General features: G+C 42.9%; 1 protein-coding gene across 1 annotated transcript in view; it reads right to left on the bottom strand.

Annotated features, from left to right (window-relative positions):
• GAS2 (growth arrest specific 2) overlaps positions 1-21,462 on the bottom strand; it is a 56,732-nt gene extending 35,270 nt beyond the window's left edge. The window contains exons 1-4 of the mRNA XM_075281326.1: positions 21,188-21,462; positions 17,706-17,865; positions 14,766-14,890; positions 10,584-10,725 (exon numbers count right to left, since the gene is read on the bottom strand). Of these exons, the coding sequence (XP_075137427.1) occupies positions 10,584-10,725; positions 14,766-14,890; positions 17,706-17,850 (412 nt within the window). The 5' untranslated portion in view covers positions 17,851-17,865; positions 21,188-21,462. The remainder of the gene's footprint in view (positions 1-10,583; positions 10,726-14,765; positions 14,891-17,705; positions 17,866-21,187) is intronic.
• Positions 21,463-21,854: the final 392 nt, after the last annotated feature.

The following is a 21,854-nucleotide window of genomic DNA, read 5'->3' as shown; positions in this document are numbered from 1 at the left end:
TGGCGAGGGGGTGCCATCAAGGTGTCCCAGACCTTAGACAGTGTGCCCCTCGTTTGTGTGGACCGGTGAGAACTTGGTTGCCTACTGGAGGAACTGCCCTCCCTGCCGCCAACGTCACATGCTGGAAACATCTCCATCATATTCTGCACCAATTGCCTGTGGCAAGCATTGATGCGATTGGCCCTCCCCTCTACCGGAATAAAAGACGAGATGTTGTTTTTATACCGGGGGTCAAGGATAGCAAAGATCCAGTACTGGTTGTCCTCCATGATTTTGACAATACGCTTGTCGGTTGTAAAGCACCCCAACATGAACTCAGCCATGTCTGCCACAGTGTTAGTTGGCATGACTCCTCTGGCCCCACCGGAAAGTTCAATCTCCATTTCCTCCTCATCCTCCATGTCTACCCATCCGCGCTGCAACAATGGGACGATTCGAAGTTGCCCGGAAGCCTCCTGTATCACCATCACATCATCGGACAACTCTTCTTCCTCCTCCTCCTCCTCCTCCTCCTCCATTAAACGCAGTGAAGCGGACAGATGTGTGGACCTACTCTCCAGCTGTGACGGATCGGATGCTATCCCTAACTCCTCTGTGTGATCTGAGTTATCCCTGATGTCAATCAGGGATTCTCTCAGAACACACAAGAGCGGGATTGTAAGGCTCACCATCGCATCCTCAGAGCTCACCCTCCTTGTGGACTCCTCAAAGACCCGTAGGATGTCACAAAGGTCTCTCATCCATGGCCACTCATGGATGTGAAACTGAGGCAGCTGACTTTGTGGCACCCTAGGGTTTTGTAGCTGGTATTCCATCAAAGGTCTCTGCTGCTCAACCACTCTATTCAACATCTGAAACGTTGAGTTCCAGCGTGTGGGGACGTCGCACAAAAGCCGGTGTTGTGGCACATGCAGGCGTTGCTGGAGAGATTTTAAGCTAGCAGCGGCTACTGTCGACTTGCGAAAGTGGGCGCACATGCGCCGCACTTTCACCAGTAGCTCTGGAACATTGGGGTAGCTCTTTAGGAAACGTTGCACCACTAGGTTGAAGACGTGGGCCAGGCATGGAACATGTTGGAGTCCGGCAAGCTCCAGAGCTGCTACCAGGTTCCGGCCGTTATCACAAACGACCATGCCTGGGCCCAGGTGCAGCGGCTCAAACCATATTGCCGTCTCATCGAGGAGGGCATCCCTCACCTCGGAGGCAGTGTGCTGTCTGTCCCCCAAGCTGATCAGCTTCAGCACAGCCTGCTGACGTCTACCAACGCCAGTGCTGCAACGTTTCCAACTCGTAGCTGGGGTCAATCTAACAGCGGAGGAGGAGGCGGTGGCGGAGGAGGAGGCGGTGGCGGAGGAGGAGGCGGTAGAGGAGGAGGAGGAGGGGGGTGTTCTTCTCGTGTCCCTGCCAGGAATGTTAGGCGGGGAGACGAGGTACACCGGGCCAGTTTGGGAAGCAGTCCCAGCCTCAACTACATTCACCCAGTGTGCCGTCAGTGAAATGTAGCGTCCCTGTCCGCATGCACTTGTCCACGCGTCGGTGGTCAAGTGGACCTTTGTGCAAAGCGCGGAACTAAGGGCCCGCCTGATGTTGAGTGACACGTGCTGGTGCAAGGCGGGGACGGCACACCGGGAGAAGTAGTGACGGCTAGGGACGGCATAGCGAGGTGCCGCAGTTGCCATCAGGTCCAGGAAGGCGGGAGTTTCAACAAGCCGGAACGCCAACATCTCCTGGGCCAGCAGTTTAGCGATGTTGGCGTTCAAGGCTTGCGCGTGTGGGTGGTTAGCAGTGTATTTCTGCCGCCGCTCCAATGTCTGAGAGATGGTGGGTTGTTGTAAAGAAACGCCTGATGGTGCCTTTGATGGTGCAGGAGAAGGAGATAAGACAGGACCAGGGGAGGATGAGGTAGAAGTCAACAAAGTGGCGGAGGCAGATGAAGTGGTGTCCTGGCTCGTCCTCTGGAGTGCATCGCCAGCACAGTCAGCAGTGGCAGTGGCAGAGGCAGAGGCAGTGGCAGAGGCAGTGGCAGTGGCGTGAACGGCAGGCGGCCTTTGTCCTGCCGTTGCTGCCTGCCACTGATTCCAGTGCTTGGATTCCAAATGACGGCGCATTGAAGTGGTGGACAGGTTGCTCTTCTCAGAGCCCCTAATCAATTTCGAGAGGCAAATTGTGCAGACAACACTATATCTGTCCTCGGCGCATTCCTTGAAAAAACTCCACACCTTCGAGAAACGTGCCCTCGAGGTGGGAGTTTTTCGGGGCTGGGTACGAACTGGAACATCTTGGGAGATTCCGGGTGTGGCCTGGCTTCGCCTAAGCTGCTGACCTCTGCCTCTGCCTCTAGCTACCCTTTTTGGTGCTGCACCTGCCTCAACATCCACACTACTTTCCCCGCTTGACATCCCCCCTGTCCAGGTCGGGTCAGTGTCCTCATCATCCACCACTTCCTCTTCCAACTCCTGTCTCATCTCCTCCTCCCGCACAATGCGCCGGTCAACTGGATGCCCTGACGGCAACTGCGTCACATCATCGTCGATGAGGGTGGGTTGCTGGTCATCCACCACCAAATCGAACGGAGATGGAGGAGACTCTAGTGTTTGAGCATCTGGACACAGATGCTCCTCTGTTAGGTTCGTGGAATCGTGACGTGGAGAGGCAGGTTGAGGGACAATGAAAGGAGCGGAGAACAGCTCTGGGGAGCAGGGACAGTTTGGGTTATTGTTCTGTAAAGCTTCGGAATTTTGGGAGGAAGGAAGACAAGACTGTTGGGTAATAGGAGGAGAGGAGGCAGAGTCTGACTGGCTGCTGGACAATGTGCTGTAAGCGTTCTCTGACAGCCATTGCAAGACCTGTTCCTGGTTCTCGGGCCTACTAAGGTTTGTACCCTGCAGTTTAGTTAATGTGGCAAGCAACCCTGGCACTGTGGAGTGGCGCAATGCTTGCTGCCCCACAGGAGTAGGCACGGGACGCCCTGTGGCTTCACTGCTACCTTGCTCCCCAGAACCATTCCCCCGACCTCGCCCACGGCCTCGTCCACGTCCCTTTCCGGGAGCCTTGCGCATTTTGAATTCCTAGTTAGAAATTGGCACTGTATACCAGTAGTAAAAATTGTGGGTGCACGTAACCCCAATATATTCTTTGAATTCCCAGTCAGACACTGGCACTATATGGCAGTAGCAAGAAATGAGGGTATTTGTATTCCCAATATACTCTTTAAATTCCCAGTCAGACAATGGCACTGTATACCAGTAGTAAAAATTGTGGGTGCACGTAACCCCAATATATTCTTTGAATTCCCAGTCAGAAACTGGCACTATATGGCAGTAGCAAGAAATGAGGGTATTTGTATTCCCAATATACTCTTTGAATTCCCAGTCAGACAATGGCACTGTATACCAGTAGTAAAAATTGTGGGTGCACGTAACCCCAATATATTCTTTGAATTACCAGTCAGAAACTGGCACTATATGGCAGTAGCAAGAAATGAGGGTATTTATAACCCCAATATATTCTTTGAATTCCCAGTCAGACAATGGCACTGTATACCAGTAGTAAAAATTGTGGGTGCACGTAACCCCAATATATTCTTTGAATTCCCAGTCAGAAACTGGCACTATATGGCAGTAGCAAGAAATGAGGGTATTTGTATTCCCAATATACTCTTTAAATTCCCAGTCAGACAATGGCACTGTATACCAGTAGTAAAAATTGTGGGTGCACGTAACCCCAATATATTCTTTGAATTCCCAGTCAGAAACTGGCACTATATGGCAGTAGCAAGAAATGAGGGTATTTGTATTCCCAATATACTCTTTGAATTCCCAGTCAGACAATGGCACTGTATACCAGTAGTAAAAATTGTGGGTGCACGTAACCCCAATATATTCTTTGAATTACCAGTCAGAAACTGGCACTATATGGCAGTAGCAAGAAATGAGGGTATTTATAACCCCAATATATTCTTTGAATTCCCAGTCAGACAATGGCACTGTATACCAGTAGTAAAAATTGTGGGTGCACGTAACCCCAATATATTCTTTGAATTCCCAGTCAGAAACTGGCACTATATGGCAGTAGCAAGAAATGAGGGTATTTGTATTCCCAATATACTCTTTGAATTCCCAGTCAGACAATGGCACTGTATACCAGTAGTAAAAATTGTGGGTGCACGTAACCCCAATATATTCTTTGAATTACCAGTCAGAAACTGGCACTATATGGCAGTAGCAAGAAATGAGGGTATTTATAACCCCAATATATTCTTTGAATTCCCAGTCAGACAATGGCACTGTATACCAGTAGTAAAAATTGTGGGTGCACGTAACCCCAATATATTCTTTGAATTACCAGTCAGAAACTGGCACTATATGGCAGTAGCAAGAAATGAGGGTATTTATAACCCCAATATATTCTTTGAATTCCCAGTCAGACAATGGCACTGTATACCAGTAGTAAAAATTGTGGGTGCACGTAACCCCAATATATTCTTTGAATTCCCAGTCAGACACTGGCACTATATGGCAGTAGCAAGAAATGAGGGTATTTGTATTCCCAATATATTCTTTGAATTCCCAGTCAGACAATGGCACTGTATACCAGTAGTAAAAATTGTGGGTGTATATAGCCCCAATTCTATTGCTAGGGGACTTGCAGGGTATTTCTGGGGTGAAGGTGGGGGGGCACACCGTTGGAACGGGTATCGGGGTATATATCGGGTATACGGGAATACACTGACAGTGTATTCCATTCAGGATCCTGGGAAAGCTGGGTTGCGGCGATTGAGCCCGTCAGTGCCACGTTACACTGACAAGCTTCTCCCTGGAATTTAGCTCTTACAAGAGCTGTTGGTTGTCTTCTCCTTCCTATCCTAGCCTGTCCCTGCCTACCCAGAATCTAAGCCCTAGCTAGCTGGACGGAAACCTCCGTCCTCGGTGAATTGCAAGCTCAGAATGACGCGAACCTGGGCGGCGCTGTTCTTTTAAATTAGAGGTCACATGTATTCGGCAGCCAATGGGTTTTGCCTACTTTTTTCAACGTCACCGGTGTCGTAGTTCCTGTCCCACCTACCCTGCGCTGTTATTGGAGCAAAAAAGGCGCCAGGGAAGGTGGGAGGGGAATCGAGTAATGGCGCACTTTACCACGCGGTGTTCGATTCGATTCGAACATGCCGAACAGCCTAATATCCGATCGAACATGAGTTCGATAGAACACTGTTCGCTCATCTCTACTCCTTTCCCTAGAATACATAAAAAGTAGAAAATGACTGTGATACACAAACACTTTAGGTATCCCTGTGTCTGACAGTGCCTGGTCTACTGAATATAGGGGATCTGCAGTGCTCCTGTTCCGTCGGGAAGGGGTTAATAGGAGCACTGCAGATCCCCTATATACAGCCAGACTGAATTCCAAGTGGGGGAAAAAAAAAAAATCAGTCCTCAAGCTCAGGGAAGGGGCAGACAGACCACCAAAACACCCCCTCCCCTTCCCCAGCATCTACTGCACACAAAAACTCCGACCATTTTAATTTTTGAAATTTTCCAGTAGCTGCTGCATTTCCCCCTCGGCTTATACTCGAGTCAATAAGTTTTCCCAGTTTTTTGTGGTAAAATTAGGAGCCTCGGCTTATATTCGGGTCGGCTTATACTATATACGAGTATATACGGGTAATCCATCCCTAGGACAATGTCAGCCAGAAATCCAGTTTTTCCTTTGCACAGTGGCGCCCCAGACCCAGCCTGCAGGGAACTGCAGCTCTTCACTTGATTGGTGGAGGTCCTAGAGGTTGGACTCCGAGCAGTCATAAGTAAGGGCATATCTTAAAGGTAAATCCGCCACTATATAACATAGGAATACCCCTAAACCAGCACCATGTCCTAAAGGGCAAAAAACTTGGCGACAGGTTCCTTTAAGTTTTGTTTAGATCAGACAAGACATCCCCCTCCCTTAAACAACCTTCCCAAGCCGAAAAAAAAGTTCTATTCAATTCTATTCTGTTTTTTGGTTTTGCAATTACAATTTCTATTGGGTGTCAACTTCCATGGCCACCATTGGATCCACTATGTAATTGTGGCTAGCTAGTTATGAGTAGGGGTGTATCACTACATATCTAACAGAATAGTCGTTCAGGGGTATAGGAAAGCTGGGTGACATTTCCTAATGGTTACCCTATTGGTTATCATCCAGCTTTCCGGGAATACCTGATATGGTTGAATAGGGGTCTCAATAAGAGAAGAACCCAATAGCTTATACCTACTAGTCAGGGCCTATTGTCAACCCAGAAGTGGACATCCTTTGCTCCTTGGTGGGCTCTTCTGGCCTCTGGTGGTCCAGGCCATAAGATCATGTAAATCTCATCACCTCGGGGGCGAGGACACTGAATAAAATGTTGCATTCGACTGGTAATGCTTTCCTACAGGACTCAACGCTAGACACGTTTCAGGCTCTCAGCCAAATCTGATTCCCTGGGACGTGTGGAGCATCTGCAATCTATAATATTTTATAATGTATTTTGTATAAGATCCAGGCCGCCGTCTAGAGCGCTGTCAGCGCACCGAGCTACCCATGGACTGCGCTACGTATGATTAATGGTCCCTATGCAAATGGTTCAATCCATCATTAAATTCTGACCATTCTTCTTTTTGTAAAAAGAAAAATTTTTTTTTTTTTCATAAATATCTGCCCGGATGGTTCGGATACGGCGATTGGAGAGCTCCGAGGTGAATGGGACTCTGCCCTCAGCGCTCTTGTTTATGAATTATGCTGTCCATGTAATTGAACATAATTCACACTCAATCGATTGTCACTCCTCAAAATAACAAAATTAGTTTTGTTCAAATGAATTACCCTTCGCACACAAACAGATCCATATATTGCCGTCAGCTGCGCCGAACAAATTCATCTTGTGCGCAATGAATTCATTTCCGGCTCTAGAAATTGAAACGCGTTTTGTGTAGCAAATTAATTTTGTGCTGCGAATAAACTTTGGTCCCGCAATAAAATCAATTTTGACACAAGCTAAACCCTACAATATTTAATTTTGGTAAAAGGTGCAGGACCGCCACTAGGATGTGGTCACATGGTGTGTGGATCTGAATAATGGCAATTTCTTAAAGGGATCCTATTTTTCAAACACATTTTTTTCTAACTACCACGTCGGAATAGCCTTAAGAAAGACTATTCTCCTCCTACCGTTCGTTGTCTTCTCCGTGCCGCCGTTTGCTTGAAATTCCATTTTTTTTCGGTATGTAAATGAGTTCTCTCGCAGCACTGGGGGTGGGCTTCAGTACTCAAACAGGACTGGGGGCGTCCCCAATGCTGCCAGAGAACTCTCCAGCACCAACTCCATCTTCTTCTGGAATGAGGTCTTCACCGTGTCTTCTTCCGGCGGTGTCTTCTAACTTCTAGGCCTCGGGCCTAGGGCAGGCCAACTGCGCATGCCTGCCACCCACGGGAAAATGGCCGCTTACAATACTGTGTAAACGGCCATTTTTCTTGTGGCTGCGAGCATGCGCAGTTGGCTTGCCCTAGGCCCGAAGCCTAGAATTTAGAAGACACCGCCGGAAGAAGACGCGGTGAAGACCTCATTCCAGAAGAAGATTGAGATGGCGCTGGAGAGCTCTCTGGCAGCATTGGCGACGCCCCCAGTGCTGTTTGAGTGCTGGGGCCCGCCCCTAGTGTGGCGAGAGAACTCATTTACATACCGAGAAAAAACGGAATTTCAAGCGAACAGCAGCGCAGAGAAGACAACAAAAGGTAGGAGAAGAATAGCCTTTCTTAAGGCTATTCCGATGTTTTAGATAGGATCCCTTTAAGGGTACAGTCTATTTTACATCATATGAACAAACAGCAAACCATGTAGGAGATATTTAAAACAGTTTGGACATGTTGTAGTCCAATTTGGAACACAATGATGTAGCCAAATTACTTCATTGAGATACATAATGAAAGCAGATCGGTCAACAGCTGCTTGTTGATGGTTTCCAATATGTAGATTCAGATAATTTTTTTGTTGTTCCTCTTTATCAGGCTGAGATCCAATTCTATGTATTGCTCCTATATACCAGGTCTAGCAGATGTTAATGAGGCCCATCTCTACTCAGTGACCCTCAATGTAGAGGATGGGAGTAGAAGGTGGAATGAAAAATTGAGTTAGAGTAGGGGCCAAAATAATCATGGGGTTTTGATCCTATGGCGGTTGTCATCCTGGCGTGTGGCCCCACTATGGAACCCATGGTTGTTACACCCTTCATACTCTAGAATAGTCACTGACTATGTCAGGGATCGGCTGGTGGTTCATATCGATACAGGTCATCAGGTCATGGTGGACCATGGAAGGCAACAACAGAAGATGGCCAGTAGTTCTCTACCCTGGAACTGGGTTTTTAGGACGGAGGAAGGGGGCTTGGTAGAAGCCAGCGGCGATATTATGTCTTATTCCAGTAGAAAAGTTTATTTCATGGTAATGACTCTTCAAGATCTGGAAAGTCTTTGTGGCTGGTGACAGTGACGGTAAATGGATCCCTACTCTGTGATAGATTCATATTCATCGCGCAGATGAAAGTGGCGCTGTCACCATCCATCGTCTCTGAGGCCTGACAAGATACGGAGACGAGAGTGAAGTCTTATTCCATGGAGAGCCCTCAATGCTTTATCAGAGGCCGTCTGACAATGGAGCAGATCATCCAGGCGATACTCGGAGTCACTTTCACAAAGAGGACGAAGCGCGGAGGGATCTGGTGTCAGTCCAGGCAGGGATAGAAGCCTTTTCATCCGCAGACACTGCTCCCATTTATCCTGCCTCCCGTTATCTGACTTCTGATGAATATATCAGGTCTTTATGTGTCAGGCTGAAAAGTGTCATGTGCTTCATAACGTGATGAGACCTGATAAAGATACTTCAGTACAAACGAAAAATGATACCTAAAATAGATGTACAGTAAACTTCCGAGCTGGCCGCCTCGGCACTGGAAAGATGCCAGATTATCAGGTTTTCGGGACAAATGAGTCTATTTATAAAAATGAAGAAGAGAGGACTACATCAATGAAACCTTTGTAGGGAACTTTTATGGGAAAATGGGGGGAAAGGGGGGTTATAGATCAGTGTCCAGGACAAAATACTTCACAACCAATACCCCAAATAAGGCACATACTCTTAGGTCAGGTATATAGACTACCTGGAAACTTCTTCACATGTCAGCTCTATAAGTCAGCAGGATACAGCAAAGGTGGTATAGACCACCTGAACATTACTCCATAGGTTAGAGTTATTGACCATCAGTACATAGATCCACAGGTCAGATCTATAGACCTCCAGAACATACCTCCACAGGTCAGATCTATAGACTACCAGAATCTAGCTACAATGGTTAGATATATAGACCACCAGGACATAACTCCAAAGGTCAGATCTACAGACCACCACAACATACCTCCACAGGTCAGATCTATAGACCACCAGTACATAGATCCACAGGTCAGATCTATAGACCTCCAGAACATACCTCCACAGGTCAGATCTATAGACTACCAGAATCTAGCTACAATGGTTAGATATATAGACCACCAGGACATAACTCCAAAGGTCAGATCTACAGACCACCACAACATACCTCCACAGGTCAGATCTATAGACCACCAGTACATAGATCCACAGGTCAGATCTATAGACCTCCAGAACATACCTCCACAGGTCAGATCTATAGACTACCAGAATCTAGCTACAATGGTTAGATATATAGACCACCAGGACATAACTCCAAAGGTCAAATCTACAGACCACCACAACATACCTCCACAGGTCAGATCTATAGACCACCAGTACATAGATCCACAGGTCAGATCTATAGACCTCCAGAATCTAGCTACAATGGTCAGATCTATAGACCACCAGTACATAGCTCCACAGGTCAGATCTATAGACCACCAGTACATACCTCCACAGGTCAGATCTATAGACCACCAGAATCTAGCTACAATGGTCAGATATATAGACCACCAGGACATAACTCCACAGGTCAGATCTGTAGACCACCAGGACAACTCCAAAGGTCAGATCTACAGACCACCACAACATACCTCCACAGGTCAAATCTATAGACCACCAGAATCTAGCTACAATGGTCAGATATATAGACCACCAGTATACACCTCCACAGGACAGATCTATAGACCTCTAGAATGTAGCTACAATGGTCAGATATATAGACCACCACAATATAGCTACACTGGTCAGATCTATAGACCACCAGGACATAACTCCTCAGGTCACATCTATAGGACACCAGAATATGGAATAGCTCTATAGAGCACCAGTGTACAGTTCAGCTGTATAGACCACCAGAGCACAGGTCAGCCTCATAGACCTCGGGATAGCTCTATGAGTTAGCTCTAGAAATCTACTTCTACCATACTTCCCTATAGGAAAATACTGAGGACCCAACTTTTTTTACTGTAAATTTCTCCATGGGCAAAAGAGCCTTACTCTCATAGTCACCGGCGCCCCCCTCCATACTTTATCACTAAATATGAATAGCATCCTTAAAAACACACGGCAGTTTGTGACTTCATGATTGGATGGATTTGCTTACCCAGTCCTTCGGACTCAAACAGACATGTCTCCCCAACACCAATACTCCGGCACCAGGACAAGAAGTTGGCTGTATTGTCTCTTGCAAAGAAGGACCCGGATGGGGCATTGGCACGGTATGGTATCCTCTTAGATGGTAGATCCTGCAGAAACAGCAATACTTATAAATAAAGTTGCATTTTCCTATAATGATGGCGTATTAAACGGTTGACAAAAAGTTACGATTCATAAGAACCTTATTGATGTAATAAAATAGATAGCAATGTGCACCAGTTTCAGATGTGTGGGACATGAAGTAGATATCTGACCAAGTACTGTCAGCCATATCATCACTCCTTGGGGTCTAGTCACTGTCACTGGGTCACCAAGATATTCTCCTCCTTATTGTCACCTGGACATGGCCTTATACAACATACAACTATCCTGCATTTGATCATTTTAATGTTAGAGTAGCAAGGTCTTCCTTCTGTATAATGGAGAAGGGCTGTAATACCAGAAGTACCCACCAAGAGGTGTGGCGCTGTTTCTAGAAGAAGCGGCCATGTTTCCTAATACCAAACAACCCCTTTAAGAGTGACTCTTCACCTTTAAAACCTGAGACTTTGTATGCCACTTATTTGCAAACATTTGCCATAATAAGAAAACTTCAAGAAACAACTAAAATGAATTGTCTTAATTCCAGCGAGCTAGCGGGGGTTCAAGACGAAGAATCCGGCAGAATAATTAGCTTTCCATGTGGTGAGGGAGAATTGTGTTGACATAGTGTAAAATATCTAGAAACAGAGGTGCCCACAACCGTGCTCTCAAATATCAGGCAAATCGCTCCCCTGCCGCCATTCCCGCACAATCTTGTCTCACTGATGGCCGTGCATGTGGTTTAATGCAGGATGTGAAAGTGAGAGGAAAACACATGATGTCATCCTGCAACCATCCTGTCAGATTCACTTCTCTTAAGCTCTGGGGGATCCCTGCTCCACCGATGTTGTGAAATCAGAGAAAGAACCACTTTTATAGTTCACTTTTTTTTCCAAATGAATTGGCTGAATGGGATTAGCTGGAAACTATTTAACACTGAGCTCGGAGCGTAATAGACCGGACACTTAATAGAGTAATAAACCCGCCAGTCCGAATTAATTAAAGTCTCCCCTTCATTTACTCATAGTATAGATCCAGCTCTATCAGGTGGACATCAACCAAAACAGGGCTTCTTATGTGCAAGAATATGACTGCTATAATACTGCCCCCTATGTACAAGAATATAACTACTGTAATACTGCCGCCTATGTACAAGAATATAACTACTATAATACAGCCCCTATGTACAAGAATATAACTACTGTAATACTACCGCCTATGTACAAGACTATAACTACTATAATACTGCCGCCTATGTACAAGAATATAACTACTATAATACTGCTCCTATGTACAAGAATATAACTACTATAATACTGTCGCCTATGTACAAGACTATAACTACTATAATACTGCTCCTATGTACAAGAATATAACTACTATAATACTGCTCCTATGTACAAGAATATAACTACTATAATACTACCTCCTATGTACAAGAATATAACTACTATAATACTGCTCCTATGTACAAGAATATAACCACTATAATACTGCCCCTATACAAGAATATAACTACTATAATACTGCTCCTGTGTACATGGATATAACTACTATAATATTGCTCCTATGTACAAGAATATAACTACTATAATACTGCTCCTATGTACAAAAATATAACTACTATAATACTGATCCTATGTACAAGAATATAGCTACTATAATACTGCTTCTGTGTACAAGAATATAACTAATATAACTGATATAATACTGCTCCTATGTACAAGAATATAACTACTATAATACTGCCTCCTATGTACAAGACTATAACTACTATAATACTGCTCCTATGTACAAGAATATAACTACTATAATACTGCCCCCTATGTACAAGAATATAACTACTATAATACTGTCCCCTATGTACAAGAATATAACTACTATAATACTGCTCCTATGTACAAGAATATAACTACTATAATACTACTCCTATGTACAAGAATATAACTACTATAATACTACTCCTATGTACAAGAATAAAACTACTATAATACTGCTCCTATGTACAAGAATATAACTACTATAATACTACTCCTATGTACAAGAATATAACTACTATAATACTGCTCCTATATACAAGAATATAACTACTATAATACTGCTCCTATGTACAAGAATATAACTACTATAATACTGCTCCTATGTACAAGAATATAACTACTATAATACTGCTCCTATGTACAAGAATATACCTACTATAATACTACTATGTGCAAGAATATAACTACTATAATACTGCTCCTATGTACAAGAATATAACTACTATAATACTGCCTCCTATGTACAAGAATATAACTACTATAATACTGCTCCTATGTACAAGAATATAACTACTATAATACTGCTCCTATGTACAAGAATATAACTACTATAATACTGCTCCTATGTACAAGAATATAACTACTATAATACTGCTCCTATGTACAAGAATATAACTACTATAATACTGCTCCTATGTACAAGAATATAACTACTATAATGCTGCTCCTATGTAGAAGAATATAACTAATATAATACTGCTACTACTATAACACCTCTCTCATATTAGTAGTATAGCTAATATGTCTTCATGTTACTGTTTCTTATAGATGGCCATCACATATCTTATCACAACAATAATTATTGTACCATATAACAATAACTATAGTCATATATATGTATATAATATAGTACAATTCAGTATATAACATCTGTCTCTGATGACTTTCTGATGGGCTCTGACATTACGCTGACCTATATTTCCTCCTCACAATCATTTCTGGGATTGTTCCGCAGTCAGGACAGACATTCCTGACGTTCCATACACACCATGTGACTCAGAGCGACCAATGGTCTTCTCAGTTATAGAACAATGTGAGTTTTTCTATTATCTGTACGGTCCAGAAGACGTTTTTCCTGATCATTATTCATCAGTCCTGCTTAGGTCATAGAGCGAGAACCAAACTCAACCTTCCTACTGTATTAAATCCTGAAGAAGACAAAGCAAAACTCTATGGGCAATGGTGGCCAATACTGCCCCATGGAGTGAGAAACTGCCGACAGGACAGTCATATAATATCAGCAAGACTCTTACATTAGTTTCAATGCATACTATGCTTTTTCAGCTGCTGCTTGGCATTGAGTGGTTATTCTAAGTTGCTCTTTAGGATAGACAAGATGATGGAAGATGCAGCCAAAGGGTAGGTGTAAGGCCTCATTCATGCAACCTAGTGGTTTCAGATTTTCTATAATAGAAGATGCTTAGTTGATCTATAAGGGGAAAACTCGGGCAAAATGTATACAGACAACACAGCGAGAAGTGGATGACAGAGTCCACTGTATAGCGGCATTAACGCAACTCTGCCTCTACTCACTTGCCGCCATTTATAAAGCAAGGTCCAGGAAGGCATGGCATGGTTGGCGGAGTTTGGGTGGAAGAACTCAGCGCCCTGAACTCAACTCCATCCAACACCATTGGGACGAACCAGAACAGAAATGGTGAGCCAGGTCCTCTCAATGTCCAACATCAGTTTCCAACCTCACAAATGTTCTTCTGGACGAATGGGCAAAAATTCACCACCAAATTCCTGTAGAAAGCCTTCTCAGAAGAGCGGAACAGAAGGGGGAAGCAACTCCATTTTAATATCTATGGATTTGGAAGAGGGGTTAAAAAAATCTACACACAAGATGTCGCCAACAACCCGTGGAGTTTTCCCAACAGATATTTTTGGCATATTCCTTGTGGTTGGGCCTTCACTTCACCAGATAATGAAGAGGTCACGACAGGTAGATGTGCAAGAAGTAATACAATGGTGCATTACGCTATAGTCCCCTTCTTCTAGAAATCGGTGGGGTTGTATCTGGTCAGAGACTGATGACCTAGCCTTGTCATATACTGTCAGTATCTACGGTGGGAATCCCGTCTAGCCCCTTCTTTACAGGACAGATCCTTCTCTTTGTACATGGAACATGACTTTCTCTCGGCTCATTAGACGATTCTCAGCCCCAGACGTCCTTCTCTTCCACATAACAAGATCATTAGAGCTACTAAGACGTGTAAGTCACTCACCTTGTCAGTCTTGCGGGTCTCAATGAGCTTCTCCCGAAATTTACTCTGTAGAGTCTCTGCCAGCTGACAAAGTAAAGCCCCATTATCCAACTTCTCCAGGAACGTTTCTGCTGTTACCTCCTTCCCTGCCAAAAAAACCAAGAGGTCAAACATATTAAATATATCCAGTACATATATCACTATATACTGCATGTCACTATATATACCTCACTACAACAATATAAGAACTGACTGTAACATGTAGGAAATAATAAGTCTTTCTTGTCCTACATTGTATTTGTATACATATATAGATACAGTATATCAGAGAAGTATGGACTGAGTAAACATTACATTACTGTACTGATCCTGAGTTATATCCTGTATTATACTCCAGAGCTGCGCTCACTATTCTGCTGGTGCAGTCACTGTGTACATACATTACATTACTTATCCTGTACTGATCCTGAGTTATATCCTGTATTATACTCCAGAGCTGCGCTCACTATTCTGCTGGTGCAGTCACTGTGTACATACATTACATTACTTATCCTGTACTGATCCTGAGTTATATCCTGTATTATACTCCAGAGCTGCGCTCACTATTCTGCTGGTACAGTCACTGTGTACATACATTACATTACTTATCCTGTTCTGATCCTGAGTTACATCCTGTATTATACTCCAGAGCTGCACTCACTATTCTGCTGGTACAGTCACTGTGTACATACATTACATTACTTATCCTGTACTGATCCTGAGTTACATCCTGTATTATACTCCAGAGCTGCACTCACTATTCTGCTGGTACAGTCACTGCGTACATACATTACTTATCCTGTACTGATCCTGAGTTGCATCCTGTATTATACTCCAGAGCTGCGCTCACTATTCTGCTTGGGCAGTCACTGTGTACAGGCCATCTCTGGCAACCCTTAGGCAGTGGAAATGATACAATTTCTTTGGCCTGGCATATGCACAGCTATAACTTTTTGTACATGTATACTCTGCCTTCTCCTGTCTGAGCTCTTAGAGAATAAATTACTTTTGCGCTGAACATCTGTAACCAATGAAAAATATATTAGGTGTCAGCTTTCAATTTGCCATTCTTTATGGCTGGAGAAGGTTGTACTGAGATTCTAAACCAGAGCCCTGACATATTTTACAGGTCACCTATATTAGCGTAAATGAGGAGACTGCGCCGAGCCGCAGGAAAGTGGAAAATGGAAAATACATTAAGACTCTTATACGGAACCGATACTACACGAGGACACATACAGGAAGAGGCGGAATTATATGTGATCGACTAGATGCTGTATTATTGATCAGGAATTGTACAGTCAGTACATCATGTCATTGTGACATCTCTCCTTTGTTTTAGGAAGTGGAATAGTAAGTGGTCACAGACCTGCCCCTTTTGGGAATAATGAATTTAAGCTGGTTATGGATGTCACATTGAATTCATTGTTTCATGTACAATGAGGGCAGTATTATAGTAGTTATATTCTTGTACATAGGAGCAGTATTATAGTAGTTATACTCTTGTACATAGGAGCAGTATTATAGTAGTTATATTCTTGTACATAGGAGGTAGTATTAGGGTGCATTCACACTGAGTAAACGCTAGCTTATTCTGAACGTAAAACACGTTCAGAATAAGCGGCGTCTAAAGCAGCTCCATTCATTTCTATGGGAGCGGGGATACGAGCGCTCCCCATAGAAATGAATGGGCTGCTTCTTTCACTCCGTGCAGTCCCATTGAAGTGAATGGGGAGTGCCGGCGTGTACGCTCCGGCATGAGCAGAGCTTGCCGTATACGCCGGCACTCCCCATTCACTTCAATGGGACTGTACGGAGTGAAAGAGGCAGCCCATTCATTTCTATGGGGAGCGCTCGTATCCCCGCTCCCATAGAAATGAATGGAGCTGCTTTAGACGCCGCTTATTCTGAACGTGTTTTACGTTCAGAATAAGCTAGCGTTTACTCAGTGTGAATGCACCCTTATAGTAGTTATATTTTTGTACATAGGAGTAGTATTATAGTAGTTATATTATTGTACATAGGAATAGTATTATAGTAGTTATATTCTTGTACATAGGAGGTAGTATTATAGTAGTTATATTCTTGTACATAGGAGTAGTATTATAGTAGTTATATTCTTATACATAGGAGCAGTATTATAGTAGTTATATTCTTGTACATAGGAGCAGTATTATAGTAGTTATAGTCTTGTACATAGGAGTAGTATTATAGTAGTTATATTCTTATACATAGGAGCAGTATTATAGTAGTTATATTCTTGTACATAGGAGCAGTATTATAGTAGTTATAGTCTTGTACATAGGAGCAGTATTATAGTAGTTATATTCTTGTACATAGGAGGCAGTATTATAGTAGTTATATTCTTGTACATAGGAGCAGTATTATAGTAGTTATATTCTTGTACATAGGAGCAGTATTATAGTAGTTATATTCTTGTACATAGGGGGCAGTATTATAGTAGTTATATTCTTGTACATAGGAGCAGTATTATAGTAGTTATATTCTTGTACATAGGAGCAGTATTATAGTAGTTATATTCTTGTACATAGGAGCAGTATTATAGTAGTTATATTCTTGTACATAGGAGTAGTATTATAGTAGTTATATTATTGTACATAGGGGTAGTATTATAGTAGTTATATTCTTGTACATAGGAGTAGTATTATAGTAGTTATATTCTTGTACATAGGAGTAGTATTATAGTAGTTATATTCTTGTACATAGGAGCAGTATTATAGTGATATTTTTATACAACCCTGTATTATTTTGTTCTTTATGCAAGAATTTGATTTTGATCTATAAGAATTTCTGCTGCTCTTATTATTAGTTTTATGATTCTTAGTATTCTCATTATCATTATCATAGTAGATGTCAAAAATCTATATTGTCTGAACAACAACCATCTATAAATCATCTTACCCAGCATGTTTGTCAGCCATAGAGCCAAGTCTTCTTTCATAGGAAGCAGATTGGCCTCATGTCGAATGGCCAGCCACTGACTGTATTGGTGCATGTCGGAGAGGCCCGGCCCCCGAGCTGCTGGGCTTAATGTTGGGCACATCATTGTTATGGAAACTGCCTACAATAAGCAGAACAGAAGACTGTGTCAGACACTTGGTCCCTAGGATGGATCTTTGTCAGTTTTTGGAGGTTACAAAGCAGAGCGACCTTGTGGCTTAACAGATCAGACAAGTGCAGAATTTACTATAAATGTTTACACTTTGAATGTTCCCTATAAAAGTACCAATTGCTCATGTATAACATGCTGCTGAAAATATCATAATTGTCATGAAAGAGACCAGAACATCAGTGATATACAAGATGGGTCCCTACAAATAAAGTCAGCAAAGTTTTTAAAATACCCCTGTCATATTCACTATACCATCTGTGAGTGCTGTTTGCAGAATCTGCAGTGTATCCTTTGAGATGAAACTTCATACTGCTATTCCCAACTCACTTCCTGTCTATACAAGCTGTGAGTTCTGTGTGCAGAATCTTCAGTGCATCCTATGAGATGCAATTTCACACTGCTTTCCCTGTCTCCTGCTTGTAAGAGCTGACAGACATATCTCTACAACAAGCATACAGCAGGGGAGACAGGCTGAAGCTGCATTCCATAGAATGCACTGAGGCTTGGTAGTGTGGGTTAGGGACAGAAGTTCTATATCACTGATCTATCATTTGCTGCCTTTATATACACAAAGAGCGGAGTGCGTAGGGACTCCACCTCTCAGTCTCTACAAATCCAACGGCATGATGGAATATGTAGTCTGCATTAGGGGAGCTCTATCAGGCGAGAAGAACTCAAGCAGTATACAAGGCTCCTACTAAAAGGGGTGACCTCTTGGTGGCTCAGAAGAGTGGTCAAATCTCTCATCACAGGGGAACACCATATATCCTGATCACATCACAAAAAAGGGGCATGAATAGCACATTTCATATCCAAGTCTTGAAAAGATTCATGGTACATAACATAAAAGGACATGTCATGATCCATAAAATGAGGCGGGGTTTTACTGAGGAGGCGTGGTCTTTGGTGTGCACTGAGTCTTCCAGAGGCCAACGTTGAAAAGTTAACAATTATTCCAAAATAGCTTATCTGTTATCCATAGGATAGATTGGAAGTGCCTGTCCACTAGGGGTCGCAACAAGAAAACCCTTACCAATCACAATAAGCGGATCCTATATCCACCACTAGTCACCCATGTTTGTTGTCACTCCTTTCAGTCTCTATGAAACTGAAGTACAGCGATCATGAGCAACTGTTGCCCCATTGAAGAGGGGAACATTAACTGGCGGGGACCCAGCGATCAGACATTTATCATGTATCCTGTGGACATAAGTTGTAGGCAGGGCAATCCCTTTAATAGGAAGTTGACTCCCTCTGCAGACATAACAACCCCATTGAGTTCAATACTAGCTGTAAGAATCCATGTACAAGTAGCTCCCCCTAGTGGTGACTGCAGGAAGTCAGAATATTTTCATTTATCAAGTCAAAGATCTCCTTAGAGATTTAGATATATAATGAAAACAGGGACTACTTTAGCGGGATCTCTCAATGGGACCAGAGAGAATGACCAGAGCCCTCACTCCATTTACAGACTACAGGCTGCCATAAACAGCTTCTGTATTCTGCTGGGCAGCTGTAATGTCTCCACTGCTGCTCTTTTGTATTGCATGGATGGGCCCCACTATTAAAAGAAAGGTCATAGACCCATATTACTCAGAATTAGGGAATTGCCGCTCCCCTAATGTACGAATTGCAGAATTCCTTAACCCCATCACCCCTGTCATTCATCCCCCAATACATGGAAAAGTTTCTGCTATAACAGAATGAACGTAATTATTCCGGAAACTTCTGTTTATTGGCCGTCAGTTCCCTTTAAATCTTGTTCTCTCCTTCTAACATCCTTTAGTCACGAGTCTCCCAGTGACAGTAATGATCGCTCCCAAAGTTTTCATTCTGATAATTAATGAGAGTCAGATCCGTGGAAAGCGTTATGACCCAATAATTGTGCAATAAAGTTACATAAGTGCACAGAACACGGGAAGACGATCTGCATAATTAATAGATTTTATTATGTAAACCGCAAATGTGCTACAATGTAACAGTTCACATAAGGAAAAAACTGTCTACAGTTATGGATCAACTGCGTGCAGATGTAGCAGAGCTGAGATTGTCACGTCTTTCTTTAGAGTTCACCTGTGGTTCATGTATAATCAGAGATAAGTTGCTGAGATAGAACCATTGACATACTGAGCTCTGCTACATCTGAAACAGTATAAAATGCTTTGCGTTCATGTAGCAGAGCTGAAGTTGTCAATTTGTTCTGTAGGGTTTACTGTAATCCCATGTAAATACACAGAATCATACTGAGACACTGTATGATTATGAGTACCAGTGACAAACTCCTCTCTCTGAAGTAGTATTAATATTATGTATTCATGTAGCAGAGCTGAATTTGTAATTTTTTTCTTTAGGGTTCACTTGTAGACCTGGGTAAAACTAGCGATACCACACAGATCTAACCAGGGGTGCCAGTGACAAATTCATCTTGAAACATGGTATAAAGTGCCATGTGCAGATGTAGCAGAGTTGAATTGCTCTTTAGGGTTCATCGGTACTCTGTAAAGTTTGCCCTAAGTTATTCAGATTGCAATATCAAAAAACAAACTCAGCCCTGCTATATGTAGATCAATATAATATCATTATCTGTCCATGTAGCAGAACTGAATTTGTCTTTCAACTTTATCTTCTGGGGATCAAAATACATCCTGATATGAGCTGTGCTAAATGTAGTAGAGCTGAGTTTGTCGTCAAAGTGACACTATATCATCTCGGGTCTGTATGCATGTCTAGAAAATTAGGCTAAAAGTAACAAATGACAAACTCAGGACAACTGCTTCTGCAAATAAAACCTCAAGTATATATATATATATATATATTTGTTAAAACATTACATATCTAAACACACACAGATAGATACATGGATAGATAGATAGATAGATAGATAGATAGATAGATAGATAGATAGATAGATAGACCCAAATAGTTGACAAATTCAGCTCTACTACATCTACATAAAATACAAAAATATGGCAAATGCTGTCATTTCGATAAAGATAAACCTACATAAGATAATTATATATATATATATATATATATATATATATATATATTAGCAAACTCAGCTCTGCAGCAATGCAGTATCCATAAGTCTGAAGGCAAACTACTACACTGAGTTATCAGAAGACACAAGAGAAATATATCAATGACAAGTTCAGCTCTGCTACATCTGTATCAGATATGAATACAAACATGAATACAAAGTATCTGTGCTAGGATGCTGCAGGCTGATGATAGAACACAATGTTTCGTTGCTGCTGTCCCATTCTCTTACCTTGTCCTTCTGCAGGATCCCTTGTAGCTCCTACAGCCCCCTGCAGCACATGAACCGCACTCACTCCTGTCAGGGATCTGCTCTGGACTCTGCTCTCTGCTCCCTTTTTTTCCTCCTTTTTCACCCATTAAGGTAAGAACGTATCTCGCCCTGAGAGAGCCATTGTCAGGCTGAAGAATTTTAGCCGGGATGGTTTACACTGGACCTAATGGCATGTAACACTTTCAACAAACTGCAGAGTCCCCCCCCCCCCCCCTCCCCATCTGAACACTGAGCTTCTTATGCGACTACAGAGGCAACCTTCTTTTTTTGGACACAGGACGGGGCTTGTGTTTTGCCAGCAAAGTCATTTAAACTATCTGCTGATTCCCAATCCTCATCTGCTCCGCACAATACCCCGGAATCTGGGTCACCGGCTGCAAATGACTCGTCCTTGAGTTTTGCGCTCAAATCAGGAGAGATTTTGGTCGCACAGATAATTGCCCCCAATGAAATCTCTGCTGTTGCACCGGGTAATAAGTCAATGGAGACCTGGAAACTTCAAAATCAATTAATACAGATGTAGCAGAGTTGAATTTGTCATTGAAAGGCTACTTCAGGACTGCATGATAATATACAGATATCAAAGGAGTCACCCCACAATCACAACTGATCACCTATCCACAGT

Source organism: Leptodactylus fuscus, chromosome 7, assembly GCF_031893055.1.
Source record: "Leptodactylus fuscus isolate aLepFus1 chromosome 7, aLepFus1.hap2, whole genome shotgun sequence".
Classification (NCBI taxonomy): Eukaryota; Metazoa; Chordata; class Amphibia; order Anura; family Leptodactylidae; genus Leptodactylus; species Leptodactylus fuscus.
The sequence above is the reverse complement of the archived record's forward strand: the minus strand, read 5'-3'. Positions and strand labels throughout refer to the sequence as shown.